Consider the following 13,708-nt stretch of genomic DNA (forward strand, 5'->3'; position numbering starts at 1 on the left):
ATGACACATTCTACCAGTGTCCAAAGTTTGAAAGTGTTCAGTTACAAAAAATTAATTTTTTGATCTGCCGTTGAAAGGGAAAAGATCCCACTACAGTAACCAATCTGATAAACAGGCATGTAAAACATACATCTGCATAAAAAACAAAAAAGAAATAATCAACACAATGGTGACAACTTCAATACATCATCTTTAATTTGACAGCTTAACACTGGAGCAAGAATTAACAGACTTGATTATATATATATATATGTCGGAAACAAGTTTTTTCTGGTATCTAATTCGACTAGAGGTTTTTTTTTTTTCTTTTTCCTCAGAATACTGTAGGAAATAGACAGAAGAATACAAATGAAACAATGGATTAAATGTTATTAAGCAATTTGTTCAATATGCTGTTTCTTTAATAAGTAATATTGTTTTGTTTTGTTTTTACTTCCAGAATTGGCACAAAAATTTTGTGCAATATTGACTACCATGATATAGCATTGACCTGTTCAGATGATGGAATCATCTTTTAGACAGTAATGCCTGCAGTCAAGATATATACACAATGGAATGGAGCTGGCAAAAAGAAAATAGCTTGGTCAGCTGTGAACTTCCAACAACTCCTATCACAGGCGCAATACACCAGTTGATATTTGGTGAAATGGGAAGATCTACAAGTTAAACCTTTTCATTTTCCTCATCATTCCCGCCTCAAAGTATGCACTAGAGAAAGATGTGGCAAAGTGATATGTAAAAACATGAGGCGGTGGTGATGATGATGAAACAGAATGCATTGTTCGGCTAAGAAGTAACGATCACAGCTGAATTTCATGGAGACTGTCTCCAACTTCCTGAATACTCCTACAACTGAAAAGTTATGTTCCATAACCTTTAAGCAGTGTAAGACGAGAGAGAGAAAAACAGAGGAGGTGGGGAGAGAAAGGAGGAGACATTCAAGATAGAACTCATTGTTATTGTCACACATATACATAATTTTTTTGTTGATTTCTTTGCTAGCAAAATCTTTAGCTTAATTGAGCGATTGTCTCATTTACTGGAGATCTTCAGAGCGAATGATTGGTCAGAAAAAGGGTAGAGTTGAATGATTAATGAAGTGGTCAGCAATGAAGAAACATTCATTGGTTTTGAACGGAACCAGACAGCAGGGTTTGGCCAGCAATATTTCCATAGTAGAAAATTGTTTGTACTCTATGTACTCAGTCTTTCAAAATCTAAGACTTAAAATTCAAAGCAGACGCACATTTTACAAATACTATTGATACATAAATACATAGCCTTTTTTTTTTTTTTTTACTTAAGTATAAAACCCCAGATTTATAGCATTAGTGATTATTATAAAGTGAAGCAGTTTCAGTAAGATAATCAAAACCAAGTTTGGATTAGATTAGCTGGGAAGTTATTACTGCATCACAATCCCCTCTTCAACCCTTCCTTCCAAAAAATAAAATCACAAAATATGTATATTAAATAATTTAATGTGCAAATGGAATTTTCACCCAGCCAGGAGGATTTAAGTTTCTATTTTGTTAATTCACTTCAGCAAATTAGATTCTGTAATTAAAAGTCCTTACTGTGGTAGCAAGAGAGAGAAGAGAGAGATGGAATACTAGAGTATTTAACAAACAAAACTTTCCAGCAGCTGGAGAGTAAAGAGTGCTATATATATACACACACACACACAGACACACACATAAATTAACACATACACATGCGCATGCACACACCATGTTTCTAACATGGGATTGCAAGACTTGAGAAGTACCCGATTTTTCATGCTAGCATTGATTGGATAAGTCTTCAAATCTAGACTTTTGACTGATTTGTTTAAGCAGATATTTCAAGTATATTTTTCGGCTATGCAATTAAAGTAATGTTTTATGTATGGGTGAATTATATCCTTAACAAGTATTGAATACTGCCTTCAAAATAACACTGTACAGAGAAACTAGTCATGATGAACATTCTCACAAACACACACACAATTCATCATAATTATTATCAACAACATTACCATCAACAACAGAAAATTATTTTTCCCAATGATTTTTCAAACAGTTTACTTCATAAGATATTGCTGTGTACCTACTGTGTGCCATTTCAGTTACAGTAGACAGTGTTTATATGTTACTCCTCAAAAAAGTAAAGGAGTGCTGTAAGATCATGCTATACAAGCATTCATCATCAATTAGAAATAATACTCTCACTAACACTTACACATGTTAGTAATTTCAGCTAGCAAATTTTGCAATTTGTGTTTTTTTTCACATCTACTTTCCTATACTAGAAAATGAAAGAGAGGAAAATACTGTTTTGTTTGTTTGGCAAACTTGGATATTTGTATAAGAATCATGGATGCCTTTTGTGGTTACTAATTAGCCAACAATGAAGCTAGGTTGATATTTAGTTTTTCACAAAGGCAAACTCAGACAGGAAAGAGCAGAATATAGTTGCTGTTAGCAGAATACAGCAGGCTGTCAGCAGCAACTTATCTTTACAGTTACAACTTATGATTGATACATTTATACATCTAAAAAACAAAAAAATTACTCTACCAATGAATAGCATGATTTTCATTGTTGTTTGAGTTTAATAATCATATCACAGTGACATATTTCAACTAGCTCTTTACCTGGTCATTTTCTGACTCTTTGTATTAATATTGATAACAAAATATCTTACTTTTTATTAGTATTGGTGAAAAAGTACAGCAACTGGACTTAGTGGCTAATACCAGCTGATAGGCAGCATCAGAGTACACAATTTAGACAAATGACACCAAAACAGTACATACATATATATATATAGTGCAAAGGATTATGAAGAAATATGACTGACCTACTGCTACAAAGAATTCTGGTGCTATTTTGATCATAATAGACAACCCAGTTTTGCTTTAAATATATATAAAAAAAATTAATGCTGACATTTAAACCACTTTAAACTCTTATTTGATCTGTTAATATATTTTGAAATTGTATATTATGCTAAACCTACTACTACTATCAATTACAGAGTGACAATTCATTGATCAACATCCTCAATAATCTAGTGAGCCAACAAGCAAAATCTCTCTAATAATCTCTCACAGTGAAGAATCCTCAACATTCACATTACATTGTCCCATTTTATTTTTATTAAAGTGGAATAAAGAAGAGACATGAAATTAAATACTGAAATATATGCCAGATTATCACTAACTTAGAGAATAGTATGCTTGATATAAAGGTAAAAGAAGATGGAGATGAATTATGTAGCACAGCAACTTAACATAAGCAAAGGATGTTGACAGACTGAAGGGTAAGCCAAATAGCTTCATGATCTTATATTATGATGGAATGTTAGTGCAAAGACATTTATGTTTTGAGCAAAATATTTTAACATTGTTTAGAAACAGAATGAAATTTTCCAGCAGATCTTTTACAGGTGGACAAAATGAAAATGAAACAAAACAACACATAAGATTGACAGGGACTAAAGATATTAGTTTACAAAATGGAATATAGATGTTAGTTTTCAAAATGGAATAAAGATATCAGTTTTCAGAAAGCCTTTGTTATTAAATTAATAAATTTGTAAAGAAAAAAATTTGCTCAAGCTGTAATTTAGACAAACTACACAGCTGCATTTTTTTATTTTCTATTGTTAATTATAATTGTCAGTAGAGAAAATGACAAGTAGGCTAGCAAACTATGAGGTAGAGTTACGTAATAAAAGCCTACTGAATCAATATAATCTCCAATTTCTCAGTTCCTCAACAAACTGCAAAAGGTTAACTCATGGAAGAAATAGTTCTAATACATAGAAAAGATGAAAATAAGAAAAGAGTGAAGTCAAATCTATCCTGCAAATAATTTTTAGTGATGCTGCCAGAAATGATGAAACATCAAACATTCCCTCTCTTAGCTGCTTGTGAACCAAAATCTCAAATATACAGGTTACAATTTAGTTTAATGGCAGTGCACACAAAGGTCAGTGTCTTAAATTGTACCTGCAAACATATTGCAACAGATAAAAATATACAAGACCTGCATAATTTATATCTATATATTAATAATCTAGCTGTAGGCAAGTTAGAGCAGGAGGCTAATAAAAACTGCTTGAAAGACATTAGTGGAGCTAAGAGAAATAGCTCAAGACAATGGCATGGTTTTTAACTAAGTATGACTGGATGCACTGAATTTATATGATAGTGGAAGGGATTTTAAAGTTTTCTCCTCTAGATTAGAGAGCATATTACTTCCAAAAACCACAAAAGTATAAACATGAGTAGTTCATTTCAGATGGTTTTAGGCACCATAGGACTGACAGAAAAACATATGATGTTGTGCAGATTTGTGCCATACAGGATGTTAAGAGTTAAATCTTAATTCATTGAAATACACTCTTCTGTTTTTTGTGAATTGCTAACAAATGCCACTAGACTTTTGTTTTCTTTATCTAGTTTAGAGGAAATTTTCAGTTCATTAAGAATCTATTTTCATACATCATTCAGTACAGTCACACTTACATAAGTAAAAACCTCTATTTATTAAGTAGGTTCATATTGTCTATTCTTCAGAGACTGTCACTGTCTTTAAGAATGATCAGATTTTCCTCTTAAGCATGACAATCAAATTAATTTAATGAAATTATCTCACCTCTTCTAACAAAACAAGCAGGTTTTTGTTTCCTTTCTTCAACTAAATGTAAAATTGCATTTTACTAAAAATGTTTGAGTGTATTTCATTCAGCAAATTCATTCAAATCCCATATTTCCATAAAAGAAGCAGATCAATGGTGCTAATTAAGTAAAATCAGTGAATTGATTATGTAGTTGTACTTGTTTAGCAAATCACTTGATCTGATATCAGATGTTTAAACAAAAACTAACTGTGGAACAATCATACTACCCATTTAAAACTATTTATGGTTATATTCATTTTTGGTCTTTTTTTGTGATAATCTTTGGTATATTTTGTTATCATAATGTACTATAAAGCGTCATAAATTAGTCGCTAAAGCAATTCCATTGCATGTTTTATTGTATTAAATCATTATAACAATAGATATGCTACTGGTAAACTTCTTACAAGAGAGTGTTACATTTGATAAAGTAATTATCTAGAAAAGATAAACAACAGACTATGGCTATGTAGTTAAGTTCAATTAGAAACCACATGGTTCCAGATTTGATCCTACTGAGCAGCACTTTGGGGAGGTTAAGCAGTCTTGAGAATTATATTTTAGTAGAAGAGTAACTGTGAAGAATGCATATACAAAAATCATCAGATGTACATACACACTTTATTTTTTAATCAACAAAGCTACCAATGGTTTCATGTGGAAAGGGTATCAACAATTCTTCAAGCTGTCCTTTAAAAACACTGATAATTGTCTCCATTCAAAAATGGAGACGATTACCAGTATTTTTAAATAGATTGCTTGAAGAAATGTGGATACCTTTTCCACATGAAACTATTGGTAGCTTTGTTAATTCACAAATAACGAATGCACCAAATGCAGTGTTGAATACTGATTATTATTGTTCAATAACATTGCGTGTTTGAGTGAGTATGTGTGTCTGTACACACACTGGCATGGGATGGTCAATCAAAATCAGCATGTGGCATTTAGTCACATTATGCCAAGGTTGATTTTACCTTTCATCTCTTACATCATCAATAAAATAAGTGTCAAATAAAGTACTAGGTTTAATACAAGCAGTTAAAACTCTAGGAGGTGAAACCAGAGCATGAATCAATAAAAGAAAAAGTTGATATTTACAATAGCAACGAGATATAAATGAAATTAGAAAACTGATAAAAGATGGCATAAATTCTTGTAAAAGAGAGACTAAATAAAAAGCCTTTGACAAAGAAATTATAGCTTCACAAAAGAATGTGCTATGAATGGGAATATTATAATGTAGAGAAGTTCTTGTTTTGCAGCTACTGATAATTCAAATAATTCTTTCACATTAATATTCACAAAAACCTTTTAGTGTCAGCTGTTGCAGATATGTTACTGTCAGGTTTGCAGAGAGATCTCATTTGATGATAGACTGCTATCATTATCACAGAAACACTATTTGATGACACTGGCAATCCACTAGGAACATTGCACAGCCTAAAGCCATTGAATTTGAGCTTGAATTATAGTTCAAATTCTTGTCATACCTGGATACCTGGCTACTGTCTTTCATCTTCAGTAAGGAGAGGGAGAGATTGTAGCAAAAAATATACCTGATCAGTTGTCAGCAGAATTACAACAGCTTTTAAGGTATTGCAAGGAAAGAGAAATATATGGAAGATTTGTAGCGCCTGAGTGTCTTGAAGATGAAAAATATTGATTTCTGACATAGGTACAAAATATAACTTTGATGTATAGAGATTTTCAGTGACAGCTGTGTACTTCCTCTAAATCTGAGTTTTAAGATAATGTCCCTTTACAGTAAGCTAAATATATTGTAATGAGGTATAAGAACACTGAAAGGAACAATAAGAGAAGAATTTAAATTCATATTCAGCATGTGAAATAGCAGCTGTAGACAATATTAAGACAATATAATGTATTAGATGCCAAGGAATAATGGAAGGAGAGACAATATGATGGTAATTGTGAATTAAAAATTGACTAGTTCACACATCTATTACCTTCATTTTTCTGGGTTTAAACTTGACTTAAAAAATAGCCACTTAATTGATAATAATGATGATAATAATAATGATCATGATGATATCAGTGTTTATTCACTGCATTAATTACCTTCAGCTGCCAGTGAAAATAAGTGACTAAGAGAAACAAGAGTAGTAAATGCATAATTGAGCCAATGTCCTTGCAACTTGAAAAAGCATTTTGATTTTTGATGACTGACTCCAAAATCAAGTTCATATAAAGTGAAAATAGTTATAAAATAAATGGTTTCTAATGTAACTTCACTAAACTAATCCCAGCATAAATGATTTCAGATTCCCTTCAAGGAAAGACACATAAATGCTAGGGCCTTTTACATTTTTAACAGTTATATATAGTAAAAACAACCAATGAAGGAAAAAAATTGGATCAGAACAGAGATATTTCTGGTAGTGAGAAATGAAATAATCTACTAAAAACAAAGAAAAGTGGTTTCATGTGAATAATTCAATTTAAGGAGACAAAACTTTTACTTAAATCCTGATTCCTGACAAATATATATGTATGAAAAGAAGCTAAAATACGAAGAAAATAAAAAAAAAAAACTCTGGTCAGATTACATTTCAAATAGAGAGGAATAACTGAACCATATCCACACCAATTTTTAGAGCAAGAGACACTACTTAAAATCTAACAAAATGACTACCTGCTATAAAGTATCTCACATGATACTGTTTTGAACAATGCAAACTTTTTTCTTCAAATATCTGAGTCACAATTTATATTGTGCTTGGGGGCTATAAGAATAAAATCAAATGTATCTATTAAAGAGATTACACACACACACACACACACACACTATGTATGCTTGCATATGAAGGAGTTAGCCCACCATAAACCATAAAATATATCTGCTTTGAAAATTCAACCATAATCTTGGATTTCCTCTTTAGTTGAGAATTTTAAATTAACAAGAATTACATATGAATCTGAAAATATTGATCAGTGTGTGTATGTGTGCGTGCGCACGCACAATACACAACAACTGATATATGAGAAATAAATTATTAAAAGGCTATCATCACTTTACTCCAATTTTAGCTAATTTCACTTTAACCATGATAGCTTAGGAATGGGAAACTAACCATGTGTGTATATGTAATGTCAACATCCAAATATTTAAATGAGGCAGTAATAGAAGAATATGGAATGGGCAAGGAGTACTTGCCTCCCTTGGTTATCACAATTTTTCACCCACTTATTCTGTATATATATAAATGAGAGCACACAGAATTAGATGAGCTAGGAGGAAGTGGTGGCTGGATTAACAATTGTGCTTCATCCTCCGACTGCAAATGCTTTCATTTTAAGTTCCATGTAAAAGTCCAGAGTTATAATGAAGTTTATCAAAAACAAACATCTGTCCCTCTTCAGTCAGCGGAAGGCTAGCTACACAACATCAACACATTTCTAATTGAAGTGATGCAGTGTAAATGTAAATGCAATAAAAAAATAACATATAAGATACAGTGTAATTAGTTGCTGGATTTTGAGATAACAAACAGTTCTATGCAAACAATTGACAACTATAGTGCAAGATACTGGAAAGTGTAAAGAGATTTTTTTTAAAGATGACATGTAGGAAGTTCCTCAAAAGTAGACCCCCCCCCACCCACAAAAATAAGAAAAACATTGAGGACGCCATATAGTTCAATCACACTTCAAACAACTATGGCTAAGACAGACAGAAATGGGTAGTGTTTTTGTGGAAGATCAGATTGATAGTTGAGTGCAGTAATGGAAAAATGACCAAGTCATTGACTCAATATTACTTTTCTTCAAATGACATTCAAGTTAAAGTTGGTGGTGGGTGAAAGAAAGAGAATGTGTGTGGGTGTGAAAGAGAGAGGGAGAGAGAAACAATTGGCTACAAGCATTAAAATTGAAAACAACAGAGTAATCTTAAGTGCATTGATAGCATAAATTAACAAACATCTGTAAACAAAGGACTAGTATCAGAGGTCTAATCCTGACACATTTCCTACAGGGACAGCTGATTCAAGCCTCAACTTTCCTCTTGATTTGATGGATTCCTGCAAAAAGTAAAAATATAATTAAATTTCATTACACAAAATTATGCAAATTCTTTTATTTTTAGAATTAACGAAATCATTTTTAGTAATGTATGTAATGTATTCAGGTTTTTAAACAACAAAAAGTTGTTCTGAATGGTTTAGACAACTATCGATTGTTACATCATATTTGCAGACGTCTGCGACACAGATTTTCTGCTCAAATAACAAAACACTCATCTTGCATGTTTTTGTTATTGAATTTTAACAGGCCCACATAAAGTTTCATTTAACTACAACTTACAGTTATAGTATATAACAGAAAAGTTATTATACAACTGGAATGATACTCTTGAATATTATACAAGATAGTTACAATATATTTCATGCCAACGGCTCCAAACAGATCCAAAAGTAGCCACTCATATAACTAGAAGAATTCTATTAAATAGCTATTAGTTACCAATAAAGGTCAAGCATAATTAACCATATAATATATGGATGTCAATGAGTCTTTTGTAGTTGTAGTAAGTTAACAGCAATATAATAAACATCTATGCACCAATTAAACATAAATCCACAGCAGTTGCCAACTATCAATGTACCAACCAAAATCAAAACTGTACTACAAAACTGCCTCACAAACAAAATTCATTTTAATACAGATATATACAGACATGTAGATACACAAATGTATGTAGATCCATGTGTGTGCACGTATACACACACACTAAAAGTTGGTAGATCCAACAGTATTGTGGCTGAGATATATTAGTGAAGTCTATGATATGGGAATGTCGTGGGGGAGTGGTGATATCGGAATGTTGTGGGGAAGTGAAAAAGCTGAATAAGTTGCAGAGATCAACATTTTGAACATACAATACAAATGGTAATAATGGTAACAATACTAAGAAACTAAGTATTAGTGATAGTGGTGGGAGTAGAAAATTGTTACTTTGTAAGGAATATAAACAAAAATTAGGAATAATATAGATTATCTTCAAAAAGGAACATGCCCCACTCTTCTTAAGTCCACAGGTTCCTTCCACTATTAGAGATCAGCACTTCTTTATGCAGCTGTTTTTGTCCATATGCATCATAAGACAATACCAACGCAGTCTTCTCTCCTGCACACTATATCTGATGTCTCTTGCACATCCAGCAGAGAATGCTAACTTCATTTCTTTTAAGCATTTGCATATCCTCTGCAGCCACAGGCATCAATCTGCCCTTACTCTAAAGAAGAGACCCTTTGTTACCAACATCATCATCATCATTAACAACATCATCGTTTAATGTCTGCTTTCTAAGCTGGCATGGGTTGGACGGTTTGACTGAGGACTGGCAAGCCAGAAAGTTGTACCAGACTCCAATCTGATCTGGCAAGGTTTCTACAGCTGGATGCCCTTCCTAATGTCAACCATTCTGAAAGTGTAGTGGGTGCTTTTTACATGCTACCGGCATGACAGCCAGTCAGGTGGTACTGGCACTGACCATGCTTGAATGGTGCTTTTTACATGCCACCAGCACAGGAGCCAGTCAAGCAGCACTGGCAATGACCGCACTCAAATGATGCTTTTTATGTGCCACTTAGGCGGTACTGGCATCGGCCATGACAATGACTCAACAGGTCTTTGCAAGCACAGTTTATTGCCCAATGATTGAAGTGTACTTTTACATGGCTGGTTATGCTACACTGGCATAGGCCACAGTTATCTCCAAAGGTCTCATTCACTCGTCATCGCCTCCATGAGGCCCAATATTTGAAAGTCGTGCTTCACCACCTCATCCCAGGTATTCCTCTTCCAGAGGTTCCCACTACTGCTAGGATTTGACACTTTTTCACACAGCTGTCCTCATCCATACACAACATATGACCATACCAGCACAGTCGTCTCTCTAGCACACCTCATCTGATGCTTCTTATGTCCAACTTTTCTCTCAGGGTACTTACACTCTGTCATGTATGCACACTGACATTAATCATCCAGCAGAACATACTAGCTTCATTTCTTGCAAGCTTACACATGTCCTCAGCAGACACAGCCCATGTTTCACTGCCATGTAGCTAAGCTGTTCACATACATGCATTATACAGTCTACCTTTGTCACCAGCAGAGAGGCCCTTTATCACCAGCAAAGGTAGGAGCTCTCTGAACTTTGCCCAGGCTATTCTTATTCTAGCAGCTACACTCTCAGAGCATCTACCCCCACTACTGACTTAGTCACCTAGGTAACAGAAGCTATCAACTACTTCTAGTTTTTCCCCGACATGTGATGGAAGCTGGGAAGCTGTTTTCTGCACATTTTCAGTGATTATTGCCTCTGAGCATTTGCCACACAAACTATCTTCCCAGTTAGCCTTCCTTTGAAATTGCTGCACCTTTTATGTGTCCATAGTTTACACCAGGTACATCTTATGGAGTTTCTACTGACACCTTTTCTACAGATTGAGCAGGGCCATCTATCTGAAGGGATTTGTGATTTTTATGCCTTCCTACTTTTTAAGACTTTGGTTTTTGCAAGATTGACTCTAGACCTTGCTTCCACACCTGAAATTTTCCTCAAGTTCTGATAGTGACTCAGCTATTAGAGCAAGGTCATCAGCATACAGAAGCTCCCCAGAGGCATCCTGTTTTGAATTCCTCCATTATTGCCTGGAGGACTATGATGAATAAGAGGGGACTGAGGATCCTTGTTGGACCCCTACCCGAAATTCTTCACTATACTCATTGCCAACCCTCACTTTCCTGACAGCATCCCTGTACATGGCTTGTACAGCTCTCACTAACCACTCATTTATCCCTAGTTTCCACATTGACCACCTGATAAGGAATCAGGGGAGACCCTTTCAAAGGCTTTCTCCATGTCAACCAGCACCAGGTACAGAGGTTTATCTTTGGCTAGATATTTCTCCTGCAGCTGTCTTACCAGAAATATAGCATCAGTGGTACTTCTCCCTGGCACAAACCCACACTGCCTCTCATCTAAACTAACTCTCTCCCTAATTAGTTGGGCTATGACCCTCTCCATGACTTTCTTTACCTGATCCAACAATTTGATACCTTTGTAATTATTCGTATCTAATGCATCACCTTTACTTTTTTAGTAGTTGACTATGGTGCTGCTACACCAGTCATTGGGTATGACTCCTTCATGTATCATCTGATTGACTATACAGGTGACTAGACTATAGCTGACACTGCCAGATATTTTAAGCATCTCTGCAGTGATTCCTGATGGGCCGGGGGATTTCCCTGTCTTCATATCCTTAATTACTTTATCTACCAAGGTACTGTCAATTCGGATAGCTGGGCCCTCAGTTGGGTCAACATTCGGCACACTCTCTTTCTCCCATTCTTTCTCTTCATTTAGCAACCTTTCATAGTGGTGTCTCCAAGTCTCTCTCTTTGCAGTCTTATTAAATGCAAGTGAGCCATCATCCATGCAGACATTCTCTCCTATGACATCATGATTCTCTCTCACACACTGTCTTGCAACATGAAACATTGACAAGTTTTAGTGCATCTGAGCACTATACACAATAATTTCATTATTATAACTGGGACATATTTCATTAACCCTGAAAGGATGAAAGGCAAAGTTGACCTCAGCAGAATTTGAACTCAGACATAAAGATAGACAAAATGTCACTAAGCATTTTGTCCTGCGGACTAACAATTCCGCCAGCTCACTGCCTTATCAATGTATGTAATAATAAAAATGTCATTAGACTATATATAGTAATGAGTCTAAAATTTAAAAAATCAATTACATCAAAGAACCAGATATTTCCAGAATTGCAAAATACTGACCCTCTGTAATTTAATCTTGCGCATTTCTTCTCTGAGTTTCTCTAACACTGCTGTATTGGGTTTGTTGGACTTGGCCTGAGACTGTAATTCAGTAATGCTCTGCTCTTCTTCCTGAAAGAGAATAATGCAGAAAAAAATCCTTTAGTAAACTAAAGTGCTGACAGAAATGAAATAATAAATACAAGACAACTCAAACTTCTGACAGTTTATTATCCCAGGGAGGAATCCTAAATGGGAGTCTATACAATATCAAAACAAGACATCTATGGAAATTCTTTATAATTTTCTTATAATTCATTTTGCCGAGTTTGATTTTTTAAAAATTAAATTATAGATATAATTTGAAAAATATAATTTTCATAAGTAACAAGAGTCTGATAATGAAATAAATACTTTGTATATGTTGTCTCTGTAATTTCTTTTACTAATAAATCTGAAAGAATTTTATTAATTAGAATATGTAATAAAATCGATTATAGTAAATGGCATACAGCTGAATGTTGTTTCCAACATCAATTGTTTAAGTTTGATATGAGAAGAGTGAAAATATTATCATAAATGTAAGATGGGATAAGTGATCATGAAATACCATTGGAATGGTTGGGACTAAGACATATTATTGAGTCAATCAAAACCATGTGAGTGAATCTGATAAACATAAATTGAAAGAAGTGGTGTGTGTGTGTGTGTGAGAGAGATTTCCAGTCTTCCATGAAAACATGCCCAAAAGACAAGGGGAGTTATTACCTTACTTGGAAACATTTGAAGGTTGATGACAGGAAGGGCATCTAGCCATAGAAAATTTATCTCAACAAATTATGCTTGACCCAAGCAAACACAGAAAAATGGATGTTAAATGAACGGGGATGATGACATTCCAATTTAGATCCTTTTAATTTACTAGCTCAGCCAAAGGTAACTTGTTCCAGAGATCAATTTGATAACTAACAATGTACTCATGCTAAAACATAAACATTATATACCATCCAATTTTAGATATATGCAGTTGCTTATAAAAAAAATAAAATTTGCATGGCAAGCTTTTTTTATTTAAAGTTTCTTTTTTTCTTCTAATCCTCAATACTTGTTTATTTATTAGTCCTGCTGATAAATGAATGAGTGTTTACAATAAGGAATAAAAGTGGTAGAAAAAATAGCACTGGTTCAGACTACCTAGTTGTCTAATTTTCTAAATAATTATAG

The 13,708-nt window shown here is 33.9% G+C and overlaps 1 protein-coding gene across 3 annotated transcripts in view; it reads right to left on the reverse strand.

The window, feature by feature from the left end:
* Positions 1 to 236: 236 nt before the first annotated feature.
* Positions 237 to 13,708, reverse strand: part of LOC115208771 (microprocessor complex subunit DGCR8-like) — a 72,283-nt gene continuing 58,811 nt past the window's right edge. For all 3 annotated transcript variants that reach the window (XM_029777103.2, XM_036502687.1, XM_029777096.2), the window contains 2 exons: positions 12,506 to 12,616; positions 237 to 8,711 (listed from right to left, as the gene is read on the reverse strand). In XM_029777103.2, the coding sequence (XP_029632963.1) occupies positions 8,634 to 8,711; positions 12,506 to 12,616 (189 nt within the window). In that variant the 3' untranslated portion in view covers positions 237 to 8,633. The remainder of the gene's footprint in view (positions 8,712 to 12,505; positions 12,617 to 13,708) is intronic.

This window comes from Octopus sinensis, linkage group LG1 (genome assembly GCF_006345805.1).
Source record: "Octopus sinensis linkage group LG1, ASM634580v1, whole genome shotgun sequence".
Classification (NCBI taxonomy): Eukaryota; Metazoa; Mollusca; class Cephalopoda; order Octopoda; family Octopodidae; genus Octopus; species Octopus sinensis.